Consider the following 13,795-nt stretch of genomic DNA (forward strand, 5'->3'; position numbering starts at 1 on the left):
GTGAATGCAATTTTAGTTTTCAAAAATATGTTAATTTCTTATTATATTTCTTATTATAAAAGATAGGTTTCTTTGAATTAGAATTCTTAGAATTTTTAGAAACATTTTAATAATATAATCAATTGTGTATAAAGAATAACATTTTGATTGAATAATTTTTCTTATTATGTGCTTGTATAATTATTAAATTAAAGAGAAGACTTTGGATTCAAAAAGGGTTTGAAAAAATAATTACAGAAATAATTGATTGCCACGTTATAATAATTTATTTAAACATTTATACACCTATGATGTTCCACAGTCTTGAAAGTAGTTGCTAACCGATATATATGTATATGTATGTATATACATTCACATACACACATACAAACACATATGTATATACACATATACGCGCAGTACATGTATACATAGATAGATCGTTCTCGTAAATACATATAATATGTATACATATATAAATTTATTTTTCATTTACTTCATTTCAATTTATTTATAAGTTATACCCATTTCGTTTACCGCCTAGATAAAGCATTCTCGAAACTTAAGAAATTAATCAATGATTATTACGCTATCCTGTATACGTTTGCACAATTTACGACCGCATTTTCGACGCATTATATATTCTTTACAATGATTACTGTCGATTATTTTAGGTACGCAGAAGTGCATGGATTTTATCTTTGAAACATTTTTCTTTGAGAAATTCGTTTCATTGCTTTGCGTTTCTCAATTTTTCTACGTTCTTTTCATTTATTTACTTATTTATTTATTTATTTATTTATTTATTTATTTATTTATTCTCTCTTCATCACTTTTTAAAAAGTTTGGAAGCTAAGAGACATTTAATTTAATTTACACGGGCTTCCTATTTTATCACCTATTATATCGTCGGTCTATCTTGCCTTAAATTATACAGATTTTTACGTGAATCATGCGATACGTTGGACACGTGCTGTGGAAAATCGCATATAGACAATCGCAATCTTTGAACTTAAGCTATAATCGTAGAAATATCAACGTAAATTAAAAATGTATATCGTGTTATAGAGGTTGTGCTATTCTAATTTATTTGTCTTGTAATTTTTCGCTTTCTATTTTTTTCTTTTTTTTTTTTTTTTGATATTCGAATATCAGCTCAAGCTTCAAATTTTGAAAAAAAAAAGACTCGATTATTGTGTTCTTTAATCTTTTTTTTTTACTTTCTCGTTTCTTCGTGAGAAAAAGATATATTTATTTTTCTCTTTTCATTAATAAAGATCAAAGTATTGGTATATTCTTCGTTTATATTATATCACAAGTTTAATACCGTAAGTTTCGTCGTAAACGTGTTATATTCTTTTTTTATTAACATACAATGTGTAGATATAAAATTTTAGATAGTTTCGTAATATAACATCATAAGATTCAAATTTCTTTACAGCCACTGAAGTAATCACAATTGAAAACAGAAATCTTATACGTTTGATTATTTTAGAATATAAAATAAAATTTCTAGATAAATATCATTTTTGTAGAACGCGATTTAATCTTGCTTTCTTCATCAACATATTACAAGATATATTTCCTAAACAATTAGATTAATATTAAAAAATTTTTTTATCAAATTTATTTTTAAAAAATCAAATTAATATTTATAATCAAAATAAAATGTCATGTATCAAACATTCCATTTCTTCTTATTGTTTCATCAAAGGTATATGGATATGAATATTTATTTATTATATGTATCAAAATATACGATAATATACGATAACGTGTTTAGGAAATATGTATTTTTCAAGTTTATGTAAGTTGGTATCAATCTCATTGTAGAGAAATATCTGTGTTCGAGTTCTTATATGCAAATGACATTTATCTTTTATCTTGATCAATGCAGAGAGTTTATTACGAAACGATGGCCGATTTTTTTAATGATATGCATCGATTTCTTACGCGAAACGAAATGGCAACATTTTTAAAACCAAGTATCGCAATAAATTAATTAGAAACACAGTCTTGATGAATACTAACAACATTTATAATTTAACCGATTATAGTATTATTTCATATCTCGTTATTAAATAAGTTAAACATAGCAACGAATCAAATATATAGAATTTATTATAAACATCTAAAATAAAGTTCCATAATAATAATATTTAGCGAAAATAAATAAAAATATACGTTAAATTCGTATTGCAATGAATAAAAATGATAACGATAGGAAATATTAAATTATATTACTCGAACACATAAATTTACAAATAATCACGTTAAATTACTTTACGATATATCGCGTTTTTCTTTCTTGGATAGTATATTTAATCAATATACATATTTTTTATCTAATAGTGGCAAATTTCGTTATTCAATATTTAATTTTATTTACGATATCTAGTGAATTAAATATGCGATAATAATATCATTAGTAGAGATTTTTGTTACAATTGTTACTGACAAGATCATATTTTTATAATACATAATAATCGTACACAGATAATTGGAATAAAGTTAAAAGAATTAACATATAAACATAGTAAAATATTCGAACGTTTTTTGAAGTATACCACTGATTGAAGTGACCTACATTTTTCACTCTTTTCTAAATTATGTTATGAACAAATACGCTAATTTTCTAAATTCACGAAATAGTTTTTTCTCCGACAATGAATTAACAATACGAATAATAATTTTCTCGAATAAGACAAAACTATTTCCTTAAAAAATTAAGAGCATTTGATAACACTTTAACAATTGTCGTTTTCATTGTCAAATGGAATTACGAGAAATTTTTAATATTTCAAAATTATCAACATAAAGTCCCCCGAAAAAGTCGAGTATAAAATCTCCTCTATCGAAAAATTAAAAATTAGTTATATGCTAATGTAAAGAAAAATTTGCATCGAATTTTCATTGATTTTTCTTCTTTCGCAATGTTGATCACAACTTAATCGAAAGAGAAACGTTAGTAGGTTGTCTTTATTGTCCCTTGCTCGACATTACCGTATGTTGTCTTTCTCTTATTTCGATCGTCTTCGGCGCTCGAATCCTCTTGCCGAGAAAAGTTTCGAGCAGACTCTTAAAGCCGCGTTTACATTGGGCAATTTTCCATTTCGAACAATCGAATAGATTGATCTTAAATCGATCAAAATTTTCCTTTTGAAATAATTTTGAATCGTTCAATTATTAACTATCTGTTCAATTTGTTACAAAAATCTTTCGATTAAAAGACTGCGTTTACATGAAATAATTTTTAATTTCCCAAGCCATTTATTTTACTCAATTAAAATTTTAATTTGTTCCGGTTGCTCGATTAAAAGTTGTTTAAACCAACTCTCGAATAATAAATTAAGTTAGGTGAATCTGATTATTAAAAGCTAGAAAAAATATTTGTAAAAACAAAGATATTTATTTATAATAATATTTATTGTATTTTTTGAATTAAATTTCGATAGCTCATAGATCGATTCTTTCCTTTGTCAAAAGTTGCCTAACGTAAACGCTGCTTAAAGTAATGCTAATGCAATAATGCTCGCGAGTTATACATTAAATCGATATCGAAATAATAATTACGGCAGACATATCAAGGTGACGTTTAATTTTTGGTTCGCACAATGTACTACTGTTAGAATAGTCTAAAGCTCTACTAATAGAATAATTTATGTATATTAAATTTATATTATATACGTTATGTATAATACAGGAACTATATTATCGCATACAATTGCATTTCCATCTAAAAACGATTTCAAACGTTCACAGGTAATAGACATTCGATATTTGGAACCGAATGTCACGAATATCTCGTTCGCATTCTTCTTTTTTTTTTTCTTTTTCTTTTTTTACCGTTCGTTTCGGTGCATTTACATAATTTTTTTTATTTTTTTTTTATTTTTTTTTTTTTTGTTTTTCTGCACCTTGCTTCTAGCGACGATAGACAGATCTCATCTGATAAATACGGTCCATTCCGGTTCGCGTAGCCTCGAAATAGGCGAACAGAATACATGAGACAAAGGCTGGATAGAAATATCCAATACCGAATTGCACAAGTGGTCTCGCGTAAATGTCGAAATGAGTATAAATTTATTGCCATTCGGATTTGTAATGTCATCGCACATGTCACCACGCAAGAATGAAATTATCCGGCCGGAATTTTTTTTTCCTCTTTTTTATTTCGTGGTTGGTTTCATGTATTCGGATTGCAACAATAGAGGTATCATAGGTTCCCGCTTATTCTTCGAAGAATTAAAATAATTTACTTTCGTATTGATTAGAAATTGAATATTGCGTTTTCTGCAAATATAACCAATGTGTTAATTAATATCAAAGTGATACGGACACGGAATTTTTAAAATGTTGCAAATGATCAATTGGTACATCACGAAACTTTGATTTGGAACAATAGAAATAAATGCCGAGTTATTTATTTACAAATTATATTCGAATTTTAAATATCGCGATTGACTATACGATTATGTATTGTAGGAACAATTATTCGGATAACATTAATGCAATTTCAAAATATTACATATAACATAAAATTCTCTAAATAAAGAAATATAAACGAATCTTAAACATGGTGGATAAACAGAGAATTATTTATTATAAAAATCCTATTCAAATATTACGAATAGAAATTGTGAATATCGTAATGCTAAATATTTGTCGATAGTTCGAATAGTTATTTCGTGAAAATTTCTTATTTTTTGAGAGAGACGTCTCGTTATTATCAACAGACAAATTTCAAAGGGTATTTGAACAGCGTAAAGGAGACCATTCGAGACGCCAAAGAAACGCGTTTCCTTGTAAATTATCTCAGAAATAATTGTATCTCCTTTTTAAGCGAGAATTGGCGTTATTGCAAAGTAATTCCAATCTTGTATTTTTACAATGCGGGGTGTCGCGACGTTTCCCCGTTTCTTGGAACACTTTTGCGGCTGTCAGGAACGTTAATTGTTTCGCGTGGATGGTAGGCCATGGAGAAGTTTGCATTCCGCAAAATCAGACCCATGGGACAGAGTTTGTCGAGCAAAGAAAAGAGTGTAAAATAAAGAGGATAGATAAATCACGTTCTCTATATAAATAATAAAATATACAATTCTCTACAAACACTTTCGTCCGAACAAATTGCACAAAATTTTATGAACATTTTCTCTCTCTCTCTCTCTCTTTCTTCTTTTTTTTAAATTTCTTTCTAACATAATAAAACTTTATACAAAAATTGAACTTTCGCAAACGTAATAAATAATAATAGAGGAAACATTAACGAATAAAAAAAGATATTAAACGAACCAATTGTTGTATACTAAAATAATTAAAAATTCATTGCAATTGTTTCTTTTCTCTTTCTCTCTCTCTCTCTCTCTCTCTCTCTCTCTCTCTCTCTCTCTCTCTCTCTCTCTCTCTCTCTCTCTCTCTCTCTCTCTCTCTCTTTCTCTCTCTGCTTTTCCGGAAAATTATTTACAATTCGTTCAAAGATATAATATTTCTTATCCTTGACATACTTTTACATTACTACCTTGATAGGGGAATAAATGAAATAAGTGCTACTCGAGATGCCAAGAATTCTTCATCTCATGGCTTCGATAATATCTTAAAATTGCAAAACATCCATTTAATTTCAAGCAGCAGTATCATATTTCACGAAAATCATATGACACGATCACGCGTAAGACAAATTAATAAATGATCGACAAAGTGGGCTCTTATCATTCCCCTATAAATTATCTCATTCCTGAATTTTCCAGTTCCACGATTTTTCCATCTACAGAATCGTGCAATAATCGATAATTTATTCGATCGTGTAGGTGAGAGGTGACACGTGTAAAGCGGTTGACAACGTATGAGAGGAAAAATGTGAGATACGTGATCGTAAACCAATAAAATGTGTGCGAATAAGCGAAGCTGTTAACGCAGGCCGTAAAGCTAACATAAATTAAGTACGAATATTATGGGAATTCTACTGGCGCCAGACTGGAGGCATTGGAACGATCGAAAATGTAACGGGCTGATATCGAAGATATGGACTGTGTAATATTGTACGCGCATTTAAGAACGCGTAATTTAAACGTTGCGTTCGTTCAGAGTGCCATTTTTGAGCGCAAACTTTCCTCGTCGAGGCGGATGAAATTCTTGGTACACGTAATTGAGAATAAAATGACACGTTGCTTACACGTGGAATTTCGATTTAGTTATTATATCATTTCTGTTTTCTATTGGATGCGAATTTTGATGATTTAGTGAAATATAGTTAGATTAATTAAACTCTGCAAGAGTATATCTAAATATTTGGAATTTTTATACTTGGCGATGAAAGTTTCATATTTTTAATGTTTTCTTCTTAATTTTATTAAGATTGAAAAGACATAAATTTTGTATTATTTCTATAAAGAAAAAGATTATTTTTCAACGTAAGATAAATTCATAAATAAGAAATTACAGGCTTGATTATTATCTAAATTTCGTAATTTTTTATATACGAATATATGAATAATATATTCTGGGATTAATAAAAAAATAAATATAATTAACAAATGAATTTAATTGAAAAGTTATTAGCTTCGGTTTATTAATACGAGAAAATTATTTAACGAATATTCCAGAAAAAAAATTAAATTTTATATCTAATTTTTGATTTCATTATTGATTGTGTAAAACAAAATAATAGTACGTAAAGCAAATAATTTTTAACAAATGCTTTTTGAGAGTTAATATTGATCTAACTCTCTCGTTGATTATCTAGCTATTTACCTTCGTCGCGTAAGGTTGAATAATACTGATTTGTACAGAATTAATCTGTCTGGTTTTAAAACAAAAGAAACTGTCGGTTACTATTTTTCTTAAAAACCATCTTCACTCGTGAAAAATTTATACTAAATCTTAAAATGATGGAACTTTCTTTGTTAATTTTTCGTAATTAAAAATCTTTCGTTCCAAGATGTGATTCTCGTGTAAAAATATTATACATATTTTGTGAAATAACTTTGAACATTAACATGATTGGTCAAAAAGAACAGGCACACTTGCTCGAAGAAATAGCAACAAATGATTGATTCCGCAAAATAATATGTACAAAAAAATTTACAATAAATAAATAAATAATACTTTAAAACTTTAACATTTTATCATAGAAGGATATTTTCACCTGTTCTTTTTATCATTCAAAATTAAAAGTTTTTCCAAAGTAAAATCCATTGATACATTGCGTACAGCTTCGTTTTACAAATTTATCGTCAATTCCATAAAGCTTCTTTAAATTCATTATCGGTTTTTCAATCTTTCTCTTTTTTTCAAAAATTTCTTTTATCGTTTATTTTCTCATTTTTCCTTCTCAAGGATGCAATTTTATTGAAAAATTCTTTTTTCTAGTGACCACTTTACGACTAGCTGACAAGTTATCGTATACAGACAAATATTTTACATTATTTAACGTCTTCGCATATACAATGGCTTGCGATTACGATTATGTTCAGCTTCGACATTTAGAATGTTATTCAATCACTGAACCATTGACTTTCTTTCGAATGCTTGTCTTTGGTCGTATTCAAATTTCATTTTGATGATAAAATTCGTGTACACGTCAGCATATGATAATACGTAAGCGTAATTTCACGATTCGATCTTAATATTCTATTTGTTAAAAAGAAAGCTATACGCAATGTATTAATTAAGAAACGGTGTTTTCGACGGAGTATAATTGATAAGTTGATTGGAAAATTTTGCTATTACTAATTGATGATGTTCGTATTTTCAAATTCGTATTTTTATGAAGATTTTTATAAAAAAATATATAAATGAATTTTAAATATGCATTGTACATTGCAAAGAATATTTTATTTTGAATATTATTAATATTTTTGAATAAACGTTTAATTTATCACGATTTATTTAGCAATTCAATTGTTCTTCTTAAATTAAAAAAAAAAAAATAAGTATTTTTAAAATACTGTAATATATATTTTTATAATGTATATGCATACACATTTCTCAAAAGAAATTTTCTTAATAATTATTTATTCGCATTTTCTCAAAAAGTTTTGAGAAAAAGAAACTATAAAACTTTCCAATCAACTTCTAATAATTTCGATAATGGGACGATAGTCAATTTCGATAGTGATTAGATCTACGACTGTCACTTAAATTTCATATTAGTGTTCTGCGTTTTCCATTCCATTGAGCCCTAAAAATGATCTACTCTTGAACGACATTTAACGATTATAAATATCAATTGATTGAATCGAAAATATTCTTCATCGAATGACTGCATCGACGTTCATTAACACTTTCGCGATTAATTTATCTCAATTGAACAGGACACGAAATAGATAACGTTAGATAGAATATCAGGAGCCAGTGCAATTAAAATTGTATGGCTGTGATTGGTTAAGTTTGATTATTCATGATATATGAGTGAAAGAGTATTTCGATTAGTGAATGGATCGCTAATTAGTTAACTTTATTGTTTTTCCTTTTTATAGTATCGATGAGAGGCTCTTACGTTACGAAATAATCCAAGCATAATGTAAACTATATACAGAATTCTATTAAATAGTATGTGTATCTAAAACACACGTGAACTGTACACGTGAAATAACGTATAAAGCAACGTATATTTATACATACTATTTCACGTGCTTCACATGTATAATTATCTTGATATAATAATATGTATTTTACGTGTTGGCAATCAAACTTCATATTACACTGTGTACATGTTATCCTGTTAAAAGAAACGAAAGAAGAATAAAATTGGTGTTATGTTGAAGTTCAACGCGATTTTCCAATCTCTCTCTCTCTCTCTCTCTCTCTCTTTCATACACACACACATACACACGGACACAGATTTCATTTATTCGTATTACTTCGAACAATAAATTAATTTAACATTATAATAAATTAATACAAAAGAAAGAACACTGTGGTATAATCGATTAAAACTAATTTTCGAATAAAAATATAATGCTAGAAAGATAAAAGAAAGAAAAAACAGACGACGAAAGAATACTTACAGCAATTTACAACTTATAATTCATAGACTAACTATGCCTAACTTTTATGGACATTTCATGTGATACATCAAGATTTATTGTACTCTTAAAATATCAGAAAATCGAATTTGTAAACGTTGTTACTTCTAAAATATTTTTTTTTTTTTACAAGGAATACAATGATAATTGATGAGACTATTAACCCTTTAATGCTCATAAATTAAAATTCTGAATCATACATTTATAGAAGACGAAGAAATTTAGGATTATATTAGTACTTTTTTTCGTATTCATACTATAAAATGTATCTAATCACTTAGAGATATTATAATTACATTATAAAAAGAAAATTTCATTGTACACACGGCAGATGGCAGTTCTTTTTTGTTTAAATTGATTCATAAATAAAAATAAATAAAATAATTAGAATTCAAAAAGGAAATTCTAAAGTCGTTTCATTTATTATCCAATTTTCGTTTTTTTTTATAAATAATACCCGATCAATTTTCCTTGTTAGAAAAATTATGCCTGTTAATTGATAATCCTCAAATATTTAAAATAATAAACTGCGTTGAAACAACAAAAATGGCGATAATACAATTCTCAAAGACTTAAAGAGTTAAAAGTTCTCTCAAGTTCGATTCGAAAGATCAATTTTAAATAATTATTAACTAATTTAATTTCACAAATTCGTGAAACGTATATGTACATCGAAACAATAGATACAAACCTGCTTAAATGGCTCCTGGTAGGTAGCAAACGCGACACGTTACCCTCATGTAACAACGCGTTTATCGCGTGCTTCGATCACGAAAGTGTTAATTAGTCTCGATTCGTTGGCTTTCCGCTTCCTTCTGAGATGAAAAACAAAATAAAATAAAATAAAACGAGAGAAAAAGTGAGGGGGGAGGGAAATAATGTCGCCTGTGCGCGAACGAACCTGCGAAACCTCGAAATCCTCCCGAAAACGGAGAAAAGAATACTGATCTGCCCTTAATCTATGTATATCCGGCACGAATCTCGCCATCCTCGAGATTTAATGGCGTCCCAAAATTGCGTGTGCCTTCCAAAAGAGGAAGCATAAAAAAAAAAAAACGTGTCCGCCCTCGCGTCGTTCCTCCAAGCTCCCCGGAAGCTACGACCGGAAATTCACACGTGGTAATTCTCGCGTGACATTTCTCTAATACGATCTCGATAGATCAAACCTTACAACACGAAACTTAATCCAATAATCGCGCAATCTAACCTAACCTAACGAACAGTTTCATAATTTAATTCTCCAATTTCGCGTTGGAATTTAATATAATATTATTATCATAATTATCCTCTCCGATCTGATCAGAAAGATCAGAAAGTCGGTAATATCAATTCGCGTGTTCCTCCGCGACACGTTCCACCAATCCGCTGTGGTTCCTTGGTCAGTAGCGAGCACCTACGGAGAAAATGTACGACTCGTGTGTCGCGTCGGTGTGCAGGATCGACCGATCGATCGATCGATCGCGGGCTACGACAACGCCAAAGAGCGATGGGTCTGGCCGTTGTACGATAGGGATTCCGCGTCCTCGAATCTCGCGTCCTCGTCCGCCAGATCGACGCCATAGTTGCTCGAGGTGTTGTCCTCCTCTGTAACAAAGGGGCAAAGCAAAAGGGTGGTTATTAAATTAAATCCAATTGGAATTGCGCTCCGCCTCGATTCGATATATGCCCGCGAAATTCGATCGTTATCTTCGATGATCGAAACGAGTCCCGTGGATCGGATAAGTGTTACGCGAGATTTTTTCCCTCTTGGATAGATTTTTGCTCCTTTCTTCTTCTTCTTTTCTTTTCTCTTTTCCTTCTGATTTTGCGGTATAGTTATGGTTGATTTGTTGTATCGTGGGCGATAATGAATGCCGTTAAACTGGTTATCACGTATGATTTTATGCGTTTCTTCTCTTCTTCTCCTTCTGATCGTTATTATCGTGCTTGTTGATCGATGACGTGACACGTGAGCGGACGAGAAATTGAATTGTAAATGACACGCGAGAGTTAATTCATCTCTGCTTTCTACTATATGGTTATGGACGAATGGATAAGCGATATGGCGGTGGGGTAAAAGAGAAGATATATGTAAGTACGTAGAATAATTGTGTAATATTTTTCGTTAATAGTTTCACACGGTTTAAGTTATTTAATTTAATCTAACATTGGCACGATGCAAAGATAAAATTTTAATTTTCTTGAACGTGACATTGAACCGATCGATACATTATTAATTATGATTTCGATTGTAATTAATCTTTTCAGTTGCTGGCCTTTTAACGTTCGTGCACGTTTCATCTGGTTATTTTTATTCTTAGTTTTTAATAATAAATTTATAAATCGAAATGTATCGAAGTATTTATATCGAATACTTATTAAAATTTAAAAGATACTTTGATTTTAAATAAACTTTATAATACGAAAGGCTTTTCTTGCCTTTAAAGAAAGTATTTTTTAAAATAATGAATTCCCGAAATAAATATATGTATATGTAATAAACGAATTTTGATAGATTTATAGAAAAAAAGTAAGTTTCATTCCATTTTGGAATCATTTAAAAAACATTTGCATCGAACGATACGTTACTCGAAATCACTTTAATCGTATCCTATGAAATTTTATTCTATCGTTTTAGAATATGGCTAGATACAATTGCACGAAACATTCTCTTATTATACTCTTTCAAAGGAACCGCGTATAAAGTTTTATTTGAGAAAATAACATTTCACGTGCACCAATCTAATAATATGAGTCGACGCAACACACAATAAATATTAAATCTCTTTCCTTTCGACTTACTTTTAGACTATTTTCATTCACAATGTAGAATACGATATAGAATAATATATAAATATATATATTAATAAAAGAATAAAAAAATTGAAAGTGATTTCGCTGTTGCACACAGAGGAGAGAATAATATATGGCACAATACAACTTCGATAAATATTTTACGTATAGATCGACAGTTCAAACGAGCCACGTTCCACGCGTTATTCATCATCGATATTATTCACTGTCGTTCAATAAAAATTTCAACACCGAATGCGTGTCACGAAGTTGAATTTATCTACACTCGACCTAACAAAACCCAAACGCTGCACCGTTACTTCGTCTTTATGGTTTGCTGCGTAAAGACAATGCAAATTATTCAAAAGCTTCTGTTCACGATCTCTTTTAGAATTTGCGTAACAGTGAACCCGTCATTGTATTATTTCCTGATGTAATTGCGATATATATATATGTACGAGGATTTGCGGCATGAAAGAAACTCTCGTTTAACTGCGCCCATTATAATTTAGAGAAAGGAGCTTATACTCTATGCGTTATTGTGCGAGAGAACAATTATTGAAAATAATAAACGCGTGAAAAATATGATATACGAGAATAGAATGTAGGAAACTGTCGTCGTTACGTAAATTTATTTGTTTATTTTCACTGTAATTGCAAAATATGATGTGCGATACGATAAATGTACAAAGTTATAATCGTTATAAAAAATTTTAAGCGTTACAATATAATTTCACTTGTTTATTTTATTATACAATTGTGCGAGAATGACCTCAAGATACTTGGGCTCTCTATTATGTATTTAATAGTCATAAATAAATTCTATATTCTTGTACATATTAGTGTGAATAATGCAATTATATGCAAATTTCAAATTAATGGATCTGAATTGAATAATTTCTTATTCAACAATTTTATTCGTTCTTTAATAATATAATAAACGGGGGAAAAAATAATTTTATTATTCGTGATAGTTTACAATAGTTTGCAGTTAAAAACACGTTTCCTGTATTTGATGCGAGGTGGTGACGATCTCTTATTATGTATCTTAATTACTTAGAATGTGACGTACAATCGAAATATCATTGACAATTTTATCGTCGTCATCAAATAATTCTATTTATTCGTTCATTATTGCGATTATTTGTTGGTATTACGAAATTCGTGATACGATAATCGATAATAAAATATCATTGGTGAGGAAATATCTTTCTTACTATATTCGTCTGCATGTCTATTCTATTTAATAAAATTTTTAATCATTCCGAACTTGTTAATAACGGGTACAAAAATATCGTGGCGCAAGAGATTATAAATAGATATTGGCAATATTAACGAGATCGTGATCGAAGTAAAATAAGTTTAGTACCAGTGGCAATTCCAGAAGCTGATATAAGCTTTATTGATATCGTAGATGTGGTAAATAGAGCATGCCACGAGTTCGATAAATTCTATCGCGATTTAAAAAATCGTGGGTCGTATTTGAGATAAAAGTCGGAATAATTCACGATGCAAGGAAGCTGATGCGTAAACTCTCCCGTTTATGCGCGACATGCAACAGGTTTCTACGTCTACTCAAATGTCTACACATACGTGCATGAACAAAAGCATTTTATCGACAGAAACAAATGAAAGAATTGTTTTAAAAGCTTCTTTTCTTTCTCTCTCCCCCTTTTTTTTAACATAATTTACAGACACGGTCAAAATAATAATAAAATCTGAATTTTAGTATTATATAGAACTAGAAAATAAAATTATTCGATGAATAACATTCTTTCTCGCAAAATTGAAAAAAAATATCAATATCTTCCGCTTCAATTTTAGAAATATAAGAATTTCATTATGAGTTTTTAAAAATATATTATTCGATGTGTACTAATTCTTATACTAGAAAAGAAAAAAACATACAAGAGAATCGTATAAAAATTGTATAGAAAAGGCCACGCTTCGTTGCTTTTAGTGACCTTGAAATATATTTGTCAGGAATAATATTCTGAACAACTTTTCCTTATACGTAT

At 29.4% G+C, this 13,795-nt stretch overlaps 1 protein-coding gene across 4 annotated transcripts in view; it reads right to left on the reverse strand.

The window, feature by feature from the left end:
- Positions 1-243: 243 nt before the first annotated feature.
- Positions 244-13,795, reverse strand: part of LOC108001419 (follistatin-A) — a 72,858-nt gene continuing 59,306 nt past the window's right edge. Inside the window, exons 6-8 of one of the 4 annotated variants that reach the window (XR_009829907.1) lie at positions 9,907-10,589; positions 9,697-9,820; positions 244-8,698 (exon numbers count right to left, since the gene is read on the reverse strand). Coding sequence is in view for 1 of the 4 variants with exons in the window: in XM_028668417.2 (XP_028524218.1) it covers positions 10,471-10,589 (119 nt within the window). In the remaining 3 variants the exon portion in view is untranslated. Of the gene's footprint in view, positions 10,590-13,795 lie in introns of all 4 variants that reach the window. The other 3 variants (XR_003698487.2, XR_003698486.2, XM_028668417.2) reach the window with 3 other exon arrangements.

The sequence above is a fragment of the Apis cerana genome, linkage group LG5, assembly GCF_029169275.1.
Source record: "Apis cerana isolate GH-2021 linkage group LG5, AcerK_1.0, whole genome shotgun sequence".
Lineage (NCBI taxonomy): Eukaryota > Metazoa > Arthropoda > Insecta > Hymenoptera > Apidae > Apis > Apis cerana.